This window comes from Plecotus auritus (genome assembly GCF_963455305.1).
Source record: "Plecotus auritus genome assembly, chromosome: 8".
Classification (NCBI taxonomy): Eukaryota; Metazoa; Chordata; class Mammalia; order Chiroptera; family Vespertilionidae; genus Plecotus; species Plecotus auritus.
In genome coordinates this window covers 36,362,145-36,386,170 of record NC_137782.1, presented here as the reverse complement: position 1 = coordinate 36,386,170, position 24,026 = coordinate 36,362,145, and the positions used below count along the sequence as shown (strand labels likewise).

The window sequence follows — 24,026 nt, the reverse complement described above, 5'->3', positions numbered from 1 at the left end:
ATCTTTTTCTGACTGGCTTATTTTGCTTAGCATAATGCTCTCCAGCTCCATCCATGCTGTTGCAAATGGTAAGAATTCCTTCTTTTTTTACAACAGTTAGTGGCTACCATTTCTGTGTTCAAATGCTAGGCCCTGAACCAGAGGCCTAACCTGTAGTAGGTACTATGGATCTTACGTTTATGTGTTGAAAATGAAGAGAGAGTAAGTGGCTGGCCCAAAGTCACATAGTAAGCAGAAGAGTCCAAACAGAAGAGCCGGAATTTGAATGTAACTCAGTTTAACTGTAGCTAGACACCTTCTAGAGCAGGAGTTGGCAAACGACAGCCCACAATCAAATACTGGCCACTGCCTGCTTAGTAAGTGGAGTTTGACTAGAGCACAGCCATACTCATCCATTTACTCACTGTCCACAAAGGCTTTCAATTGCTAACTGCAGCAGAGATCTTATTACCAGCAGAGTCTAACATACTTGTCATCTGCCCTTTACAGAAAACGTTTCTGACCCCTGTTCTAGAAGTAAAAGAAAAGGTCCCTAGGGCCAGAATATACACACCACATGGGACTGTTTTACACTGCAATCTTTTCCCAAAATTGCCTTGATAACTGTATTTAGTTATAGTAGGGCTTGAAAGGCAAATATTGGGCTCTGACTGTCTTTTATTTTTAGACAAATTGTCCAAGTCCAATCAACATTTTTTGAGCTTTTCCTACATGCAGGCGTTGCATTCAACCAAGATGGTGCCTGCTGCCGAGAAACTGATAATCTAACAGAGGATGCAGCTGTTCATGCTGCAAACTCTCACATGAAGTAGACTGAGAAAGGGCTACAATAGAGAAATGAAGAAATCACTATGGGATCACAAAGTAGGAGGGTGATTTTCTGCTTAAAGGTCAGAGAGATCAGAAAAACCTCTCAGGAGAAGATGAATTTGAGCTAAACCTCAAAACAAATTTTACTAACGGAAGTACTGAGAGGGACACGGCAAAGGCATAGACATGTGGAGGGTCGGGAGGGAGAAGAATTAGTCATGCGGCATGGTGTGTGAGGTGGATGTGCAGGCTGGGGTAAATTATGAGGACTGCAAAAGCTTCCCATGGACATACATACTGTATGCATGCTTCTGTGTATGTATATTTGTATATGTGAATTTATTTATAGTCAAGCAAAATGAATCAAGGACCTATAAGATGCTATCAATACAAAGAAGGATTCATATAATATGTTTAGTTTGTGAATAAAAGTAATTAAACTTTAAAAACACTGCATTATAAAGTATCAATAAATAACACACATATGAAAATATTTATGCAGCATTATTTTTAAGTGGAAAAATACTGGAAACAACCTGAATACCTATCAGTAAGGAAATGAGTGAAATAGGTAAGGCATGTCCACACTGTGGAATATGATACAACTATTAAAGATAATGCACTGAATCCACTTGTGTTGATATGGCAGATTTTCCATGATGTATTGTTACATAAGTAAAACATACTTTTTAGCTAATATCTTTTATCTTCAGACTTTCTTTGAGGCAGCAAACAATGCTTTTGCATGGCAAATTTAATTTTTCTTTGTGGGTACTTAGTTGTCTCTGTTTTTACAACATTTCCATATAAAAATTAAAGTCCAAGACGGGATGATTTTTCTTTTGATGATAAGTGTTGGTTTACTCAAGGTGCTTTGTTCGGTCCGCTATTATATACTTGGGATAAAATATGCGTGTATTTTGTGGAAGCCTCAGAAATTAGTGTCCCCATGTTCACCTTTCAGGAATGTAGCACCTTTCACAATATTTACCATGATTATATAGTAATCTACCCAGAGTAGATACAAGCTAACTTTCAAAGAAACCTTAGCAAAAAATTAATGTAATTAAAAAAGAGTGTGTATCTGCGTATCTATATACATACGTTAACACAGAACAGGTGTAGAAGACAACATGACAATCTATTCACACACCTACACCAGGATGCAGCATCAGAGTTCAGGAGTGGGGAATGAGAATTTATTATTTTTTTAAACTTCTATATTACCTGAATTATTGCTAGGAATTTTGTCACATTCTTATAAGCTTTTAACTTATACTGTTTGATAGGAAAAGGTATGGGTATTATTAATGTTTTCAATGTTTAATTTTTCTACCTTTATTAATGTACACTTTCTCATTTTCCTGTAATACACAAGCATTGCTTTACTTATGGAGAAAACATGTTAATGTCCTCCTTTTACTATTTACAATGAATGGGAAATAATTATTTTAAAGCTAGATTAAGTATGTAGATGAGAGAAAAAATACCCGCTGGTGCTTGGGCAACAACTTTTTTTTCCTGGGGTGCAAGAACACCAATGTTTGCTTTATGCAAAGAACCATGAGCATTTTAGCACACACTGTGCTACAGCAGAAGATGCGATTTAATTACTAGAGCCTGGGCCAAGACAGGATTCCAGAAATCCAGAGATTCACAATAAATTGTAAAATGCCTTAAGAGACTCAGTTTAGAAAAGTATTTGCAAAGGTCTTTTTAAGGTATACATTGGTTATTTTATAACATTTCAGCAAAACAGGAACTTTGTTGAGGAAACACAAGACTACAATGAAGTGCCAAAGGAACCCAGATGAGTTGAGCCAATGAGGGCCAGGTCCTTTCATGTCATTACGGATTCTGTCTGCACTCCTGAGCTGATCTTGACACACCCCATTTCACTTCAATTTTCAAAATATTCAACAGAATACTACTCCCTTTTTTCTTTAAGGCTTGGATCTGCTTATGGTCCACAGGATGCTAATATAGGTAACGGCTGAAAGCATTTCAAGTGTTACCCTTTTACTTCTTTCATGGCACCCATCACAATCTGTGATTTTTCTCTTCATTTCTGGTTTACTTTTGTTTTACTCCTCCATCTCCTCTACCTGAAATATACTCCCTTCTGAGATGGGACTGTTTGTTCAGGTCCACATCCCCAGCCCCTAACACACCAATTGGCAACTGAAGAAGCTCCATACATATTTGCTGAATGAATAAGTGCTGATGCAATGAGTGAATCTGCATGTCCACTGCCAAGGCTGCAGGGACTAGACGGGAGTCATCTTGCTTGAGAACAAATCCTTATTCTGCCACTTCCTAGCTGGTGTGACTTTCTTATCACTAAGTAAAGGCTGAAAAGGACCAGGATGGACAAGGATTTTAGTCTGTTATGTTCACTGCTGTATCACTAGGGCTTGGAGTAGTCCGGGCATGTTGCAATTAATGACAGTGTCAACAGGAAAATAAATTCTTTGGCTTTGATATCCTTATTTATATGTTGAAAAAGTTGGATTAGATCATCGTTTGAGTCCTGCCCCATTGTAAGCTCCAGGATTGTCACATCTGAAGTGTGGCCTGGGCGGGAGCTGGTGTGGAAGGCCTGCAGGCTTCCTGTGCAGCCACAATCCTCCACAGGCCCAGAAGGAACTGGTGTCTTGGTGCTTTGCTCACTGCTCAACTGATTAGGGTCTAATGTAGTTCCAGATGCTGAGTAATATTTCAGATAAATAAAAGTCCAACTTTCTATGTTTGGTGTAAAGATGTGTAGTATATATACACAACTAGAACTGGTAGAATTGCAAGACTTTAAAATCAACAATTTTTATAAAAATGAAAAGAAGATATGGAACTACTATTTCAATAATGTCTACTATGTGCCAGGTCCAATTATATAGCTATAATGACATCTATCTTACATCTATGTTTATCTATATATCTGTAGTCAAAATCTAAGCCTCATATTTTATCTTCACTTTACAGGTAAAGAAATAGAGATTCTAAGAGGTAATGTTTATATCTGAATCAGTCAACTTAGACTTGCTAAGTCCTATAATGGAAAAATTAATGAAAAAAACCCCAAAATTGTTCTTTTACTATTCTACATGGTTTACTTTCTGCTTCACATTTTCAAAAGATTCCTTACCTGGGCTGACTGTTCACCTTTTCATGTTTTCTGTTGAAGTTCAAATTACAGAGATTTTTCAATTTTAAATGTGTAGAGTCTGATTCCAAATTTGCCTGTGTTTGTTCTCTCACACGATCATGGAGTGTTGTCTCCTTTTTCAAGTTCATGTCCGAATACGGGCAGCCAAAAGCACTGGTTTGTAATAAAATGAGAGCACAGTTTGCAGTGATAAATCAGTGACCATTGTCTTTGGAACAGACCTACATCCAATATTTAAACACTGAGTAGACATTCTCCTTTCAATGAACATACTGAAATAAGTTTCTTTTCTTATTGTCCTTGATAATATTTTCAGATTCTCTAGACACTAGTCAGCTGAGTATTCTGGGTGGATTCATCAGAATATATGATTTTTACAATTTGGGAAACTTAAAAATCTAAGAACTACATAAATATGTGCTCCTAATGGAGCGATGAAAATATTATAGAAACACGACTCAAAGTTTCCTCCAATAATTAAGCCCTGATTTGACTATTTATATAGACAATACTATGGTTAACTAAAATATTTCCCAATATCAGAGAATATTATGCTTTTGTTTCTTAACATTTATATATCCAGAAATACTATATCTGGATTTGGCTTAATCCTCCTGAAACTTGCTATGAAGTTATGGGTGTGAATAGGAAGGGGCACCTGTAGGTGAAAGAGGAGAGACTATAGTTAAGGCTGAACCCTGGATGCTGGATGTGGTTGGAGCCCAATGTCAGGCATGGGCAGGAGGATTGGCCAGGACAAATGATCTGGCTCTTTCAATAGGCTGACTGCCTGTCGCTGTTAGACTTCTGTGTGCACACTCCTATCTCCAAAGAGGCCCCAAACCTCTGCTGCTGTTAGGAATGGGGCAGCCACAGTCAGTAAAAGCACAGGTGCAACAGAGGTCACCTGCACACAACCCTGGGAAAACATGCCCTGCTGGGGCTTCAGGCTTCGTTTCTCTCCAGCAAAGTGAAACTGAATCCAACTCATTATGGTTGTTGTGACCATCAATCTCAAGCTCTCTCTCACACACACACATACACGCACACACACACATATTACATGGCAGCTGCTATCATTATTACAGTGTTATCCACATCTAGAAAAGCACACAGTCAAATGAACTAATATTTAGGCAGTTGGTTCCTTTATAGAAATTTATTTCCTATTTACTGTAAATTTGCTGATACATGCTGCATAATAAATTCTTTCTGAATATGTGAAAGTTTTCTTTTGTGAGTTTAAGATCATGATAAAACCAAGAACAAATGCAGTTTTCCCTCCCTCTATTTTAAAGTAGACTGAGTTTCCCGGGGGGGGGGTCCTATAATCAGTCTAGCCTCAGAGGGTTTGTAGTACCAACCTATATCTGGAATTTGTGATGGAATGGTTAGGATGACACCAGCCAAGCCCATCATGTCTGGGGAAAGCTGTACTGACATCAGGGTGGATCAGCAGCCTTTGCTATAGACAGAACTATCTCTTCACATGCATTTTCTATACTTTTTAATAATTGCCATTGATTTATTAGTTTATTCATTCGTTGACTCAACAACCCATTAAATGAGCATCTGCTACATGCTAGGCAATTTAGAAAATATAAATCTAGTAAAGCTAAGACATATATACCAATGATACAATTTATAATAAGAATAAAATAGCTACTCTTATTGAGTGTATACTATACACCCATTACAATTCAAGGTGTTTTACATACATTATTTTAAAAACTTATTACTAAATACCCAAAGATAGTGTTAGTATTATTAATTTTACAGGTGAGAAAACAGGCTCACATAGGAGAAGCAACTTTCCTAAAGATGATGCCTGGCCCTTTCTTGGGAAGCTCCAATAGTGATCACTTAATCATTGGCACCAATCAGGTGAGCAGAAGTGGGACAAGGTTTTGAACACCACCAAAAAAGGAAAAGGGCATAGGAAAGAAACTTCCATAATTTTCATAGAAAGAGTAGCTGAGGTAGGTATTTCCAGGGAAAAGCAAGTACTTGGTTTGCCACGGCTCATGGCTAGGGGGACAAATGCCAGCATATGCTGTCCTTGTGAGGAGTGGAGATGTGATAAAGTACTATTTCCAGTGACAGCAGGGCAGGCATGATCTCTTTAAGCTGCAGCATACAAGACTTAAGGAGATTTTAGAGAGAAGTTTCTGCAGTGAAAGGTGACAGACTAACCTAAGGGAGACTGGGAAATGTTTATTTCAGTCACAGCTGAGCTTTCATTAAGATACTATTACTCAGAAGCTTTGCTGTTCATGTAACATATTCTCTCAATTTGAGATTTTTTTAATGACCATTATTGTGAATTTTTAAAATTTCAGATCATCACTCCTCCATGATTCGTGCTGCATGGCATTAATGCTATCTCTTCCTAAGACTTATTTGTCCATAGTGTAGAGTGCTACCATAGACCCTCTTGCTCAGCACTTGCTTAGGTTGAGAGAACTTTTGTTTTCCTTGATCTTTATTCATAAACTAAATCCGTGCACGGGGGAGTGGGGTGTCCCTCAGCCCAGCCTGCACCCTCTCCAATCTGGGATCCCTCGAGGGATGTCCGACTGCCCGTTTAGGCCCGATCCTACCGGTAGGATCGGGCCTAAACGGGCAGTAGGACATCCCTCTCACAATCCAGGACTGCTGGCTCCCAACTGCTCGCCTGCCTGCCTTCTTGATTGCCCCTAACCGCTTCTGCCTGTCAGCTTGATCACCCCCTAACCACTCTCCTGCCAGCCTGTTTGCCCCTAACTGCCCTCCCCTGTAGGCCTGGTCACCACTAACTTCCCTCCCCTGCAGGCCTGGTCACCCCTAACTTCCCTCCCCTGCAGGCCTGGTCCCCCCCAATTGCTCTCTCCTGCAGGCCTGGGTCCCTCCCAACTGCCTTTCCCTGCAGGCCTGGTCGCCCCCAACTTCCCTCCTCTGCCGGCTTGGTCACCACTAACTGCCCTCCCCTGCTGGCCTGATCACCCACAACTGTCCTCCCTTGCAGGCCTGGTCCCTCCCAACTGCCGTCCCCTGCTGGCCATCTTGTGGTGGCCATCTTGTGTCCACATGGGGGCAGCCATCTTGTGTGTTGGAGTGATGGTCAATCTGCATATTATTCTTTTATTAGATAGGATAGAGCCCTGGTGCACGGGTGGGTGCCAGCTGGTTTGCCCTGAAGGGTGTCCCGGATCAGGGTGGGGGTTCCCTTGGGGCGTGGGGCGGCCTGGGCGAGGGGCCTGTGGTGGTTTGCAGGTCGGCCACGCCCCCTGGTGACCCAAGCAGAGGCCCTGGTATCTGGGGTTTATTTATCTTCTACAATTGAAACTTTGTAGCCTGGAGCGGAGCCAAGCCTTCTGCTTGCTCCGTGGCGGCAGCCTTTTTTTGGGGGATTTATGTATCTTCTATAATTGAAACTTTGTAGCCTTAAGTGGAGGCCTGGGCCGGCCAGGGTGTGCGGAAAGCTTGGCTTCCTCCATCACCAGGGGCAACCCTAGCCTCCTGCTATTTCCAGCTCCGTGGCTGCCGCCATTTCTGTTTGGTTTTATGCATCTTCTATCATTGAAACTGTGTAGCCTTGAGTGGAGGCCTAGGCCAGCACGGTAGGTGGAAAGCCTGGCTTCCTCCATTGCCAGGGAAACCCAAGCCTCCCTCCTGCTCTCTGTGGCTGTAGCCATCTTGGTTGGGTTTATTTGCATATTCGCTCCTGATTGGCTGGTGGGCGTGGCTTGTGGGTGTAGCGGAGTGATGGTTAATTTGTATATTACTCTTTTATTAGATAGGATCAGCTCCTTTGGTCATTTAATCATACACCTATTTCCCAATTTTCTTCTAGCTCCTCTTCCTCACTTGGGCACTAAGGTATGAAAACTAGATGGAACTCCCCGAGTGTCATTAGAACAGAATATTTCCTAACTCTGGGAGGCAAGGTGTGTGAAAACATATCTCCAGATTGTATGAATCAGAATAAAACATAAAGTTCAAAAGAACATATTAAATGACAAAAATATACTTTTCAGAAGAAATGCTGGAGAATTTAAAAGAAGATAATGATGGGATACCAACGAATGTACAAAAGAAGTGGGGATGAGGGGTGCAGTTTTCCAGCTGGTTGCTGTGAACAGTTCCTGTAGGCAACCCTGGGCTTGCCTGCACTCTCTGCAGAGGGACAGTTGTTTTAAAGAGAGCATTGCAAACGCTGGGCTGACTGTGCGAATGCAAACCTTTACTCCTGTATGCGCATGTGCCCATGCATGGGAGAGTGTGCATGATCTGTGTAAATCTACACACAGAAAAAGAAAAAAAACAACTGAAGTGATATTCCTAGGTATGATAAAACCATTTAAAATTTACCTTTAATTTAGTCAAATATTGAGGGAAATGGTTCTGAAGATATACTGTCATTAGAAAATTATTGACATAAGCTGAAATGTCTATGACTAAAAGCTCTGTTGGTCAAGGTAAAATGTCAGTTTCTGACTGAGAAGGAAACTGTATATTCAAATTCCACTCATTATAGATGGAGACAAGCATGTGTAAACACTGCAGGCTGAAGTCCTGAGCAGCAGGTCCTATGGGAGACATGCTTCTTCACACTGAGCAGACCATTTCCCCTCCCTCCTCAGTTCCTTTCTTTGTAGTTTTTAGGGAGAGAAAGACAGCAGAAACTGTTAGGTTGACCCACAGGAAACTGCAGTCTTAAAAAGTGAGATAGTCAAATATCAGGAATTTCATATGGTTCAACTGAGTAATTTATTAAAAAACTAGAGGCTCAATGCACAAAATTCATGCAAGGGGCTCGGCCCTCACAGCAACAGCTTGCCCCGGCCCTCGCAGCCCTGGCTTTATCCGGATGTCATTCTGCTGTTCAGTCTAATTAGCATATTAGCTCTTTATTATATAGGATGCCAGCTCCACGCTCATCAACAGCAAGGCAGAGGAACAGAGGGTAAATGCTAAACAAGCAAAAAGCTGCTAGACAGTTGCAAACTTTTAAAAGAGGTTTTTTGATGGATCTAAAACTGAGATCCTAGTCGTCCTCTTACTTCATAAGTAGGAGGAAACATAAAAATGACTGCAATGAAAATATTGGTTTTGCTTTTCAGAATATTTAATAACTAGTAGCCCTGTGCACAAACCCGTCTGCCAGCAGCTCTCTGCAGGGCTTGGCCGCTCCACGCCTGCTGCCCAGAGGCTCTCCGCGGCGGCCCAGAGGCCCATTCGTGGCCGGGCGCGGAATGCTTGCCTTGTCGCCGGGGCAACAAAGCAAGCATTCTGCCAGGCCGCTCACGCTGCCCACTCTCAGCAGCTGCCCCCACAGGACTGGAGGACTCCAGTGGGGCTGAGAGGACTGGGTGCCGCCATCTTGTGGCTATGGGCACCTCCATCTTTGTGATGGAGTGACAATTAATTTGCATATTACCCCTTTATTATATAGGATAATTTTTAACATCTGAGGATAAATGGAAAAGTAAAAGTAAACTATCGGTATATTCGTTTCCTTAAAAAACTGCCCTGTACTCCTTTGAAGCTCAGTGTTCCTGACTAATGCTCCACATTTGAGTTATAATGAGGTTGGAGGAGGGAGTGGCATGAGCAGGCAATGCTGAATCCCCACTTTTTTGTGGCAGGCCCAGCCTCTGATTCCCCATTTCTTCCTTTTAGGGCAGGTGTGTCTGACTCTACAGGTTGGTGCAGTTTCCCCTTATTCTCAGGGCCCCTGATCTGAGGCTGGAGGTAAGTTGCTAAACCCACTTGTTGATTCTAAAGTCCAAAGGTCCAAATCTGAAGCAGGACCTGGTTTTGATACCTGTGCTCATGCCTTTTTCATGGGACCTACTCAGCATTATTGGCTCCAGGTCCCCTAGCTTGGCATCTGCCTTGGTCCTTGTTCCTAAATGCCTCGTTTGCTGCCATGACTAGAATTTGGGATCTTGCTAGGACTTATTTGTGTTCCTACTTTATTCTCACCAGCCCCTTCCCATGATGAGACCTCCTAATCAACCCCAACCTAGGAAGCAGGGATCCATTTCCCAGATATTACCTGGTCAGTCTGACATGTGCTTCTCACCCTGAATTATTCTCTATTACTAAGCTTTCCCCACTAATTGGGAGCCCTTCCTTCTTCTTGGATTCTTCTAATCTGGCCAAACCCCCTTGACACAGATTCTGCACATACAACTATATTATCATCTTGTATCAATAATGTGTTCATTTTCTGATACCCACACAACAAGTTTGGTTCCTGCTTCCCTCTAATTGCCCCATTCTACTGAAAATAATGGGCTATGTCTGTCAAGAGATGGACAGTTTGGACCCAGAGGTTATAGCTCAGTTGTCACAACATACCTAATGCTAACTTCCCAATCAGTTTGCAGCTACCTTCAGGGTGATCAGGAGGGACCTGGGCACCAAGTCCTAGGCCAATCCTTCCAGCCTGAGCAGCCCCCTCCAGGGTCAAATCCTTTCTTGTTCCCAAGTACTGATTATCATTTTTCTTTCTGTGACATGACTTCGGAAGTTTAGGAAGCATTACAAATTTAAGCAGAATGACAACTATGAAATAGTCCCTTGAGTGCTGTGCTTCAAAATATAAATAAATAAAAATAAAAACACAGAGGTCGGTGGTATTTCAGGAAGAGTGTCAAGTCGTTGACAACCTTTCTCCTCATCCTGAAAAGTGAAATCGCCCAAAATAGGCAAGTGGCCCCCAGAAGGAGCCCTGATCTAGAATAGGTCCTCATACAGCCTGAAATCGGGAGTGTAATTAGACTCTGAGTTCTTCTGATGCATCTAATTCACCCTTGATGAAGCCTATTGTATTTTATATTTTAGTCACAAATTTTTTATGAGCCAATTTTATTCTTTTTCTTATAAGACCTACACAAGATGACATAGAAGAGAAGGCTCATATCTTAACCTCCCAGAAATAATGGCAGCGAGGAAGCACTGAATGGCTGCCTCCTTCAGATCATAAGAGAGGGTGCTGAAACTTCATAAAGAAAGGGTTCGGCAAGAAAATTGGAGGAAACAAGATAAATAAATACTGCCTGCCTTGCACTTTGGCTTTGGACCCTGATGATGGCAAGAGCCCCATCCTGCTGGCAACTGCCCACATCATACCTGTTCCATAAGGAAGCAACACGCCTCCATCCTACCTCATGTTGGTTCCCAGTAGACTGAATACTGTTTATTCTCACTGCCATTTAAATGTGTAAATACAAGACAATCCATGTCAGTCAATATGTGGTGTTCTAAACTCACACAGTATGAGAATGTTAAACACTTTTTATTCTTAGGAAATAATGATTTCTTGGCCAAATAGCATTAAACGGCATGATAAATACTGAAATGCAGATTATTGCAATTATAGAATACCTATAATACTTTTCACATGTGACTTAAGTTGTTGCTAATTTTAAATGATTAAGAGAAAATACACATGGTCCATGTTGGAATATAGACCAGGCAGGAAGAAGCATCATAGCATTTTAATATTTATTGAGGATGTAACACAATTTTATCATATTTTTCTCATAGAGATGGGCACAATCCAAATGTTATATATCCTATATAATAAAAGGCTAATATGCAAATTGACCGAATGGCAGAATGACCCATTGCTATGATGTGCACTGGCCACCAAGGGGCAGACGCTCAATGCAGGAGCTACCCCCTGGTGGTCAGTGCACTCCCACTGGGGGAGTGCTGCTCAGACAGAAGCTGGGCTCAGGGCTGGTGAGCACAGTGGCAGTGGCGGGAGCCTCTCCCCGCTCCATGGAAGTGCTAAGGATGTCCGACTGCCAGCTTAGGCCTGGGGAATGGGCCTAAACCATCCGTCAGACATGCCCCGAGGGCTCCCAGACTGCAAGAGGGCGCAGGCCAGGCTGAGGGACTCCCCTGAGTGCATGAAATTCATGCACTGGGCCTCTAGTAAGATTATAAGGTTTCAGGGTCAACCACTAATTCCTGTGAGTTTAAAATGAAATTACCCAAGGTTTCCTTTTCTCCATACTTTAGCCAACCCTTATTTACTTATTTTTTAACTAGAGGACTGATGCATGAAATTCATGCAAGGGGCTCAGCCCTCGCAGCCACAGCTGCCTCAGCCCTTGCAGCCCCAGCTTCGTCCAGAAGGTCATCCGGAATGTTGTCCAGACAGTCATTCTGCTGTCCAGTCTAATTAGCATATTAGCTCTTTACTATATAGGATAATAGCCATCCTAACAGGTGTGAGGTGGTATCTCATATTGGTTTTAATTTGCATTTCCCTGATAATTAGTGATGTTGAGCACCTTTTAAACTACCTGATGGCCTTTTGTATGTATTTTTTTGGAGAAATGACTATTTAGGTATTTTGCCTGTTTTTTTAAATCAGGCTGTTTTTAGCTATTGAGTTGTGTAAGTTCTTTATATTTTTTGGATATTAAGCCATTATCAGATGTATGGTTTGCATATGTTTTCTCCCATTTAGTAGGGTGTCTTTTCATCTTGTTGATGGTTTCCTTTGCTGTGCAGAAGCTTTTTAGTTTGATGTAGTCCTACCTACTTATTTTTGCTTTTGCTGCCTTTATTTTTAGTATCATAGTCAAAAAAGTCATTGTCAAGGAGTTTTTTCCCATAAGCTTTCTTCTAGGGGTTTTATAATTTAAGATCTTACGTTTAAGTTTTTTTTTTAATATATATATTTTATTGATTTTTTACAGAGAGGAAGGGAGAGGGACAGAGAATTAACATCGATAAGAGAGAAACATCGATCAGCTGCCTCCTGCACATCCCCCACTGGGGATATGCCCGCAACCAAGGCACATGCCCTTGACTGGAATCGAACCTGGGACCCTTTAGTCTACAGGCTGACGCTCTATCCACTGAGCCAAACCAGTCAGGGCTTACATTTAAGTTTTTAATTCATTTTTAAAATCCTCACCCAAAGATATGTTTATTGATTTTAGAGAGAGGAACATCAATATGAGAGAGAAACTTTGATTCATTGTTTCTTGTACACTCCCTGACCAGGGGTTGAACCTGCAACCTAGGTATGTGTTCTGACCGGGAATCAAACTCACACCTTTTTTGGGCTTAAAGGATGAAACCCCAACCAACTGAGTGACCCAGTCAGGGCAGTCTTTAATTCATTTTGAGTTGATTTTTTGGTATGGTGTAAGATAAGAGTCCAGTTTCATTTGCATATGGATATCCACTTTTCACAGTACCATTTATTGATGAGACTATCTTTCCCCCCTTGTTTATTCTTGGCACCCTTGTCAAAGATCAATTAACTGTATATACAAGGATTCATTTTTAGAATTTGTTCTGTTCCATTGGTCTATATGTCTATTTTTATGCTAATGGCATATTGTTTTGATTGCTATACCTCTGCAATATAATTTGACATCAGGAAGTGTGATGCCTCCAGCTTTATTATCCTTGCTGAAGATTGTGTATCCATAACAAGTTATTGTGGCTATAGCCATTTTTAAACATTTTAACTTTTAACTTTTTTGCTAAAGTGACTGATAAATTACCATTACAGTATTAGAGTATTCTGAATTTGAATATATACTTCCTTTTAGCAGTGAATTTTATACTTTCATATGTTTTCATGTTGCTAATGCCAATATCAAGATGACATAGGTGCTAAAAATATCTTACAAGAATTGTAAAGCAGCCATAATAAAAATGCTTCATGACTGGCCAGTGTGGCTCAATAGCTGAGCATCAACCTATGAACAATGAGGTTATGGTTCGATTCCCGGTCAGTGCACATGCCTGGGTTGTGGACCAGGTCCCCACTGTGGGGTGTGCAGGAGGCAGCTGATCAATGATTCTCTCTCATCACTGATGTTTCTCTCTCTCTCCCCCTTCCTCTATGAAATCAACAAAAAATGTTTTAACAGCAATTATTAACATACTTGAAACAATGAAAAATGGAAACAACAACCAGCCCAAGATATACAAGGAGAAAGAAAACATAGGGAATGCACCACTGTGTTGTTACTCGGGTCTTGAAGTCTCTAGCTGGTCTACTTCCTCCTCTCCACTTTTCAGAGCCTTCATATATTTATTTTAAATATAATGTCTAGGTATTAGTGGAAATAATGAATAAAAATATTATACTCCATTGTTCTGGAAGTAGAAGGCCCTAAAGATCCTTTTAAAAGCTCCTCCAGGACAACAAACCTTTCTTTACTACTCTTTTAAAGGAAGAATTTTTTCTACTCAACTAAAGCACCCAGGGAATCCTGAAGTACTAAAAGATACTTTCAACAGGGCAAACTGAGTTTCAGTCCCCCTTCTACCATCAACCCTCACCTCTGCAGATCTTGGCTTCCTCATAGGTAACATGAAGAATAGCATTCCACTCACTGGGTCAATGTAAAAATTGCATTGAACGCAGAATGAGAATACAATACCTGGCTTATGTGCATTCAATAAAGGCTATTTCTTTCCAACCCTAGTTTATCCCTCTATAATTCATAATACTGTTAGTTACATGAATTCAATTTTCACATTGTAGATGCATTTCAGAAAAAGGAGGCATTATTTTCCCCCCTCTCTTCTACTTGTTATAAATGTATGTTCTTAGAACCAAGTTGAAATTCTTTTGCATGGCATTCAAAGAAAGACCCCTTGATCCGACGCTGCTGCCTTTCTAAGCCATCTCCATCTTCACGACCTATAAAACCTAAGCTCTGGTTACATCAGAATAATCAATGCTCCTTAGATTTGAAACACACTTTCCAAATTTTATGATTATTTACTTCATCATACTGTTATCTATCTATCTATCTATCTAAAAGCCTAAGTGTCCATCCGACCGTTCGACCGGTAGCTATGACATGCACGGACAACCAGGGGGCAGATGCTCAATGCAGGAGGAGCTGCTGTGAAGTGCACTGGCCATTTAAAAAGAAATAGCACCGCGGACCTGGCACCATCAAACAAACACTCAGCTTCCCTCAAGTGGGACACAGGCCCCACCACCACCCCTGAGCAACACCCCACCAAATTGCAGCCAATGCTGCCAAGACCCCATGACTCAAAATGTGGCCCACAGCCCAACCCAGCCCAGAAATAGTTGCTGTGGGCACCGGGTAATGACGTCATGTAGCAACTCCTGGCTTCCTCTCCCTAGCGACTAGCCTCCTTGGAATTTCTTTAGCTCAGGAACCCAACTTGCTTTATAGCCAGGTGCAAACATTTTACATTTTAACCAAATGTTTGTGAAGCATTTTCCCATGCCTCATCTCACTTGATCCTCACAGAAGTCCTAGGGTAGGTAGATAGGAGACTCAGTAGAATCCTATTTTCTTTTCATTAGCCGGAAAACAGAGATTTAGAAAGTTTAGAAACTTGACCCGACTGAAAAGAAGTAAGAAATGCTGGAACTTGAAAGTGATTTCAGGTTTTCTCACTGTGCAGAATATAATCAAACACTGCTGGAGTTAAATATTTTACCCTTTGTTCTCCCTGCGTGATCTACAATAATAATCTGCTTCATGTTGATATTTACTGCTGTGTTGGTGACAATTACCTGAAAGAGAAGTTGGGGTGCTTCACTGGGCTGGAAAAAGTTTAGCTAAATCAGAAAGCAGGTCTAATTAAGCAAGTTTATTCTGTATACTAGTATATAAAAGGCTAAGCTGACTCTCACATGCACGATACATATAAAGCTCTTGCTCGCGCCAATTACATGGGTGTGTTTTGATCTGTCATTGTTGATCGTGAATTTGGTTGACACATTTATTATATATAAAGGGCAAATAGTGATATTAAAATATTTTCTTCTAATTAATTTCCTTTCAATGTGCACGAATCAGTGCACCGGGACACTAGTTTGTATATACCCATCTTGTATATTATATGTTTCCTGAAATCAGAGGCCATAATTGTTCATATCAGTGTGAACTGAAAAAAATTGGGGCTACCTTATATCCCAGCACCTCAGTAGAATATCAGTTTCCAAAGAAATAACAGTCATATATAATAGCCATATGTCATATATGTAATTTGTCCACTTATGAATGTCACTCGGATTGATGCCAAGCAGGATTTCAGGCATAAAATCCAGAAAAAAAGACTTGAATATCACAATCAGCACAAAAGTTTCTCTCAATCTCTTATCTCACTACCTTAATCAATGTCCCCAAACTCAGCCTAGTGGGATTTTCTCTTTCCAGTGCCTCCTTTTAACTATCCCAGATTGAATCCTTCCTCCTAGAAGCTGCCTCTGTCCTTGCAGAAAGATTAGTTTAGCCTCTTCCACTTTTTGCCATCTCTACCCATTGTCCAGATGAAACAACAAAGACCCAACTGCAGAGGTAGAGAACATGCCCCTTCCTGGAGAAGATTTAGCTCCGATCACAATTTAGTCTACTAGCTCCTGATGTGGTTTTCAAAATATTCATAAATTTGAAACTGATAAAGACTAGAGTGCATGCCAAGATATGAACCCTGTTGGCACAGAAATAGTAAAGAATTAAATGCATTTTCTATTTATTTTTGTTTCATTGGAGTCATTTCATTACTGTCTGTTCTAATACCAAAAAGTCAAGTTCAACATATGGCATTTACTTGGTAGGCATTAGGAAATACCCCTTAATTGAGTGTGTACAAAATGTTATCTGAACTTTTCTGTAATAGGTAATATTTTCAGTAAACTGGGCAGGGAAGAAAAAATGCATCATGAGTAAAGGTTGAAGTTTGTGTGTTCTGTGTGTATGTGTGTGTGTGTACTCTTTCCTCTAAAGTATTTTAGTGCATGGTTACTAGAAACTTCCAAGGTATAAATTATTCTGAAGGAATGTTATATATAGTATACTGAGTAGCAAACTAATGGCCTTTAAAATTTTATGCTGAAACCAGCTTAGTGTACTAAGTAATTTATGTAATCTATGCATGGAGAGGATCTGATGAATAGAATCTGCAGTTTAAAATTTTCGAATAGAGTACTACCTACATATTTAACATTAAGCAGTAAATTAAAGTAATTAACGTGCTATATTATTAACTCAATGAAAACAAAATTACAGCAATAAGTCTGTATTTCTATTATGACAATGAACATTTTTTTCAACTATGTACAAACTATTTTCACCATTTTCATTTTAATATTTTGGTTAAGTGGTATGAACATGTCAGAGATGATTTTATAGCTTAAATTGGCAAGTGCATTTTCATTTAGAATATTCTAGTGTGAAATACACTTAATTTCTGCAAAGGCCTTTACAGTACATTTTCCTCTTTTTATAAATCAGCATTGTTTTAAGATAAAATTTTACCGAGAATTATATTTTCTGGACAGTTGTCCATAGGGCACCTGGAGAGTAACAAGAAAAAAATGCTCCAAGCATAATTTTTAAAATCATCCATAGGCTAAAGGTATACATTTTGGCTATAGATTATAATGAAATAAATCCACCTTTTGGATGGCTTTAAATTCAACATACTTAATTTCAATAAAATTGCAAAATTTATCTGGATATGCATGAAGTTATGTTTAGATATTTATATATTAATATATACCCACAAACATCTAACTTTTGTGTTAAATGCTAATGTTGACTTAATGTCAACAGGACATTTAGATGTTGTTTTGGGATGTTCTTTCTTAAAGTGATAAATTCTTAGTCATCTCAAGGAACCTATGGGCTCAGATTAGGAGTACAGTCTGTGTGATGGAAAAAGCAAAATCAAACCAGCCCAGGCCAGACAATAAAGCATCGTTCAGCTGCCTGAGCTAAGTAGTCCCAAACACTAATAGACAAAAGAGGTCTTAAGACATCCAACAGTCCCTTCCTCCCCACCAAGCGATATGCTCAGGAGGGTATTTTTTGTTTGTTTTGTTATGTTTTTTTGGCAATACTATAAAAATATACATTTAGATAAGAGGTGGCCTTTTATAATTTTACAATATTCAAATAAAAATTCATCTGCAGGCTCAAATATGTATAGGCAGACTTCCTGTTAAAGAAGTTGATTGTTAATTCTCTACCCTCTAACTTAGTTAACAAACCAAAGGCTATGTACTGCAATTTAGAGTGTGTAAAGCAATATTGTCCTGATTAGAAAAAAGAACCAACAATAGGAATCCTTCATTATATTTTGAAGGGAGCTGTTTAAAAACAGGTTTTCCTTTGTTCTGTTTTTTAAATAAATAACCCTGAAATATTAAAGATGGTGGCATCAGGGTAATTGTGGATAAAAACAAATATCTCTTCCAAGAAAATATCATCAAACTATTTTTCTTGCCATAAACTCTTCTAGAACATTATTCAAGTCATTTGCTTTAAATAATTGTTGAGAATCAATAGGAAAATACTTTATAAAAGTTGATAGGGTTATCTAAAATATACACATGAAAATGTTTATTCTGCTAAATTTAGGTAGTAAAATTATTTTTAAAATTAAAGAAAGATGTCATCAAAACACAATTTAATTACTCTAATATTCTTAACTAGAGGCCTGGTGCATGAAATACATGCACGGGTAGGGTCCCTAGGCCTGGCTGGCTTTCAGGGCCGATCAGGGCCTTCTGGCTGCCAGCCTGGGCCTCCCTTCCCCAGCTGCCAGCTGCCTGCTGGGGCCTTCCTTCATTCCGCACCACCCCCTGGTGGTCAGCACGTGTCATAGTGAGTGATCGAACTTCCCATCTCCTGGTTGAACTCCTGAGGGGACACTTTGAATATTAGCCATATATATATACATATATATATATATATATATATATATATATATATATATTACCAATAACACATTATGCTTTTATAGTTTTTACTCTTGTAATCCTAATTTAAGGTCTTTTTTATGTTAAATCATTCAGTTGTCACAATATCCTTATGAAATAGGGATTATTATAATTTGCATTTGATTGAGGCACAGAGAGGTTAAATAAGTCAATCAGGGTCACATAGCTAAGAAGAAGTAAAGATGGAACTGAAATCCAGGTGGCCTGACATTGGGGTCCAGGCTTTTAAGTACTATGCCAAACTGCCTCTGTATTTTCTTTGAATACATTAGAGAAAATAAAAACAATGAAACACCTGGCATAATGCCTTGCACACACTAGGTACTTTGCCAAATGGATATTGAAGATATTGGTATATTTATATAACCCCTTTGGCATTGATTACATAGAAAGAACAAGCAGGGAAATTAGAATACTTTGGAAGAATTTAAGCTACTTAATGTTTTTGAATTTCATTCTGAAATTTACCAAGTTGCTACAAAAATAGAACAAGGTAAAGAAGAATTCTTTAGAAACAAAGGCACATTCTCTGCATGGAATGAAATGTAATATGAAGAACTGGCCATCTGGACAATTTTTTTATTGGGACAAGCTGTAATTTATAAAACCCTGAGAAAGAACAAGAAAATAGAGGATAGCCTTGACTTTGTACCAGAAAAAGATTTTAAAGCTCCATCCTAGCATGTTTTTAATGAGAATTTAAACATTTGATACCCATACATACACACACTAAGGTGGTATTGGCATAGTCAAATGCACCATTCCCCCTAACCCTGCTCCACAAGCATCCAAATAGTGTTCTGTTTTAGTGGAGGCCAGGAGTAGGATGCAAAGACTACTGTCTTTTAATTCCATCCACAGATATTTACAGAATGTGACTACACACAACTATATGGGCACTATGACAACCCAAAGTACAGCAAAGACACCACCTCAACAGACTTTATCTCAAAGATCAAAAACCAAACAAATTAAAAATCTAAAAGGCAAAAACAGTGAATGTTGTAGTTTATTGTTATGATGTATATAGTTAATAATGATGTAATCATAACAATTGGAACATTAACTTATTAAACATTAATATGTAACCAGGCATTATGATAAGTGCATATCACATTATATGTATTATTTCAAAATGTAAATAAAATCTGGAAAGGGAATGTTTTCAGGAAACTGTTTTTGCTGTTGCTATTATTATTTCTTAAATTAGTACTCAGGACAGTACAGAGGCAGGTTCTTGAAAGAGGACTGGACTCAATCAGTCCCAGGGGTGTGAGCAGAGACAAAGGATTGCAGGAGAAGACCAATCGGCTGGAAGGCAAGACTGTGGGCAACACTTGCTCATGATTGGGTTGTGTGTGTGGGTTGGGGGAGGGATCCAAATGTCTGGCTAAGAATTTCAACTAATCAGAAATGCAGTAGAGAAAGGTCTGGAAGGTCATTGTAGCACCTCAGGCCTGAGGGTCGGCAGGGGCAGCATTTGGACAGCAGGCATGAGGATCTGGATAAGAGCAGCAGCAACAGAGGAGTTCCTTCCTATACTTTTCTAGGTTGTAGGAAAGTAATCAGTGGGACGTAAAGACTCACTAAACTCAGGAGTTGTTAAGGAAAACACTGAAATCTAAACTTGTAAGTGTAGTGATAAAGCTGGGTAAGATAGGGTTGCTGATGAAGAGGTAAGAAAGTAGTTTGTTTCTAACATTGTAAACCGCAGGCCTAGCAGTACAACTCTGGATGCATTCTGCAGGTGAGTGGAGACAGCCACCTCTGAGTAAGAAGTCAGAAGGAAGATGACCTTTAGGGAGCTACCAGCAGACCACTGTGGCTGAAGCTGAGGACGGATGCATTCTCCAAGTCTCAGCCTGCACGCACACTGCTGCTGCTTACATTTCGTGCATCTGTTAATGTTCTCTGAAAATGTTAATGTTGCCTGGAAATCTCCAAAGGTTTTGCCTATGCTGCCCACTTCACTGGGTTTACTTCGTCCAGTAACAAATTCTTTTGAGTCACTATTTAACCACTGACCACCCCCCCCAACCTCCCCCCTGTAAATAATCACTGACCACCCCCCCCAACCTCCCCCCTGTAAATAATCACTGACCACCCCCCCCAACCTCCCCCCTGTAAATAATCTCATGACCACCACCCCAACCTCCCCCCTGTAAATAATCACTGACCACCCCCCCAACCTCCCCCCTGTAAATAATCTCATGACACGACAAAGGAAAGGACATGGTGTGACAGGCTTCCCACCCTTTACATCACTCATTGGACACTCGTGGACTTCTGGTCTGAGCAGGAAGACACTCAGCGCTCCTGCAATGCCACTCGCTATGCCGTGTACAACGGGAGTACCACGTGTGGCGGTCCCTGGCCTCCCGTTGTAACAGGATGGGGACATATTTCCTTTAGGTTAAAATGACACAAGGGGATGTGCTTTAGTAATAAAGAATACTCTTTGTACGAGAAAGACATCACTGGCATGGTTGGGGGAGATTCCAGGAAGGAGGGAGGACTTGGGTGTGGCACTGAGGGTAACTAATATTCAAAAAGGTAGAAAAACTGCTTTTGTCCTGAATTTTACCAATTACCATTAAAAAAAATGTGCTTGTTCAAAAATCATTTCAATAGAAATGTTCCAGTTGTACATTTTTTGTTGGCAAATCCATCTAGATAAGCTGGCATTTTAAGCTTCTAGATGTGTTAGTTTTGCAGTCTAAGAAAGCTGAACGAGTCTAATTTGCAGGAGCATGGATTATTCGGGTCCATAAATGGCTCCTGATGTGATTTATGGAACTGGATTTCTCAGCTGGAGTCACCAACTAGGAGTCCATTCTTGAGAATTGCTTGAAGCTGAGTCTCAGGGCAGAACGTGGGAGTTTGCAGTGCCGGCTGCTTCCCTTCCCTCCCTCTGCACCTTCTGAGCCTCCTTATTTATGGTGTAGTGAGGCTTTCAAGGGACTGAGTCTGTGTCCGTGGAGAGACTTGAGAAAGGAAACTTAGTGGAGGTAAATCAGGGTTTCTTTGTAGTTGACAACATGAAATCTTCTCAACAATATTATACACTGGCCTCTCTGATAAACGTTCAATTTCTTTTTAGACCAGTGATGGGCCACTTTTTAAAGTGACACTTGATATGAAATGGGAAATTAACCTATGACTCCACTCTGGAAGTGGCTGCTCTTTCTAACAGTTTTTTGGGGACTTCAAAGTACTCTGCCTGTCCACTTTGTTAGACTTAAAAAATTGTTCAAATCTCCACTAACTCATTAAATTTTATCAGTTTGGTAGTGAAATCTTTATAAAAAGTGTTCTGATTTTTGCAGACTCCAGCTCTATGCTTTCTACCCACACTTCTAAAAGGTTTACTTATCTGTTTAGACATGAAAAGTATTGGGAATTTTACTAGCTTAGGACCTAAGCTAGTAAAATACGATTTTACTTGTCCTTGTTTTAGTTTTCAAACTACATACTGAAGTTTATAGTTTGAGGAAAGTTATAAAGTTACATGTAGTTTTTAAATTATAAAACTTCTAGTATAGAATGTGAGTAAAAGGAAAAATGTCCTACTCCCACTGCAAACCATCAACATCTTCTCTATTTCCTTGTGGTTTTATTTTCATACTTGTGCAGGCCTCATTCAAGTGTGTCCATGTATGTAGATGGACTTAGTCATTATCACACTCATTGTCATGAGACCTGAACTTCTCACTTTTAGGATAACTCCCAAATTTTCGGCACCAACGACAGCCCCATGGGCGCCGCAGCGCTGACCTGCCTTCTCCGGATCACCCTCTGCCTGGCCTCACTCTCCCAGGTGCACTCTCCTCTCTGCAGGCCTTTTCTGAATGATGAAGCAACATTATTACACAGCCTGTGCTGGGCCATAGTCCTTCTGAGAACCGGTTAAATAGCGTGGATTTCCTGGGGGACAAGTGCACTCATGCCAACGGACATGAAAGGTGGCACCTCCCTCCCCTGAAGCCACAGCCTCCTGGAAGCCCAGACAATCACGCTCAGAAGGCCTCTAACAACCACAGCTGTCCTGACCTTTCCATTGTCTTTAAAAGCAAGAGAGATTTTCATCAGCCTGACCTATGGCCCCTTTCGAATATAGTGGAGGAGGAGGAGGAGGAGGAGGAAAGCAGAGGCCAGAAGGCTTTCCTGGCCCTGAGTCACCTGTCCCCGACAGGCACCATGGCCACAGAATTTGTATTTGGGACAAGTCCTCAGTGGCCTTGCACACAGGTGACCTGTTAGGCACTGGGTGGAGGGAACAAGAAGAAAGGACTGATCGTGAATATTTACTACCAGGCGGAAGAGATAATTTGAAATTAATGTGGAGAAGTATAACTGCTCAGTGTTCACTAAGTCCTCTGCAGCCTGGGAAGGAGTGTCTCTGCTTCCACTGGGGAAACTCTTATCCAATTTATGTCAGAGACCCTTATCCAAATTTAATCTGGTGATAGAGCAAATAAACGTTACAGTTAAACATAGGCCTGGAAAGAGGGAGAGGGAGACAGAGGGGGAGGGAGGGGGGGGGAGAGAGGGAGGGGAAGGGGAAGAGGGAGAAAAGGGTAGAGGAAGGGGAGGGGAAGGTGAGGGGGGGAGGAGGAGACATAGTTGATAACAATACATCTGTACCACTCATCTGTCTGCACTTAGCATTTTGGAGAATAAGAAAAGCTCAGGAGTGAGAAAATGCAGTGTTGTTGCAGCATATGAGCCTTTAGTACAGAACTACAGAGGGATAGGGTAATGTGTCCAGGAATGAGAAGTTGAAAGTGCTAGAAAGATGCCTAAGTGTATTTGTGTATGTTAATCCACAGGTGCTCTCAGGTCAATGACCTTTCTTTCTCCCTCCTCCCCCTTCCTTGGCATTGAACAATAGCCAGACCCAAAAGTTAGCCAAACAAAAAGGCTGTGTTTTCCAGCTGCAAGGAAAAGAAAGAGAAACTAAGAAAAGGGGCAAGCAGGGAGAGGAGCAGGAAAAGAGAATATACAAAAAGATGGAGCTGGAGAAGTAGAAAAAAAAAAAAAGAGAGAAAGTGCTGCAAAGGAGTGAAAGAAGTTGAAAATTCAAATGCTAAAGGTTTCTTTTTGGGCTGAAGAAAATGCTCTAAAATCAATTGTGGTGATAGTTACACAACTGCATTTACTAAAAACCATTGGTGAATTGCATGACGTGAACTCTAGCTCACTGAAGCTGTTATATTTAAAAAGTAAACTCAAATGTTAAGAATGGATATATTAATATTTTAATGCCCATCAGACTCCTGGCCAACTTTATGCATAGCCGAGCTGCTCTGC

The 24,026-nt window shown here is 40.4% G+C and overlaps 1 protein-coding gene across 1 annotated transcript in view; it reads right to left on the bottom strand.

Moving 5' to 3' along the window:
- L3MBTL4 (L3MBTL histone methyl-lysine binding protein 4) overlaps positions 1-24,026 on the bottom strand; it is a gene marked incomplete at its 5' end in the record, with an annotated part of 276,294 nt that overhangs the window by 89,735 nt on the left and 162,533 nt on the right. Inside the window, one exon of the mRNA XM_080684810.1 lies at positions 3,953-4,126. Coding sequence (XP_080540936.1) covers positions 3,953-4,126 — 174 coding nt within the window. The remainder of the gene's footprint in view (positions 1-3,952; positions 4,127-24,026) is intronic.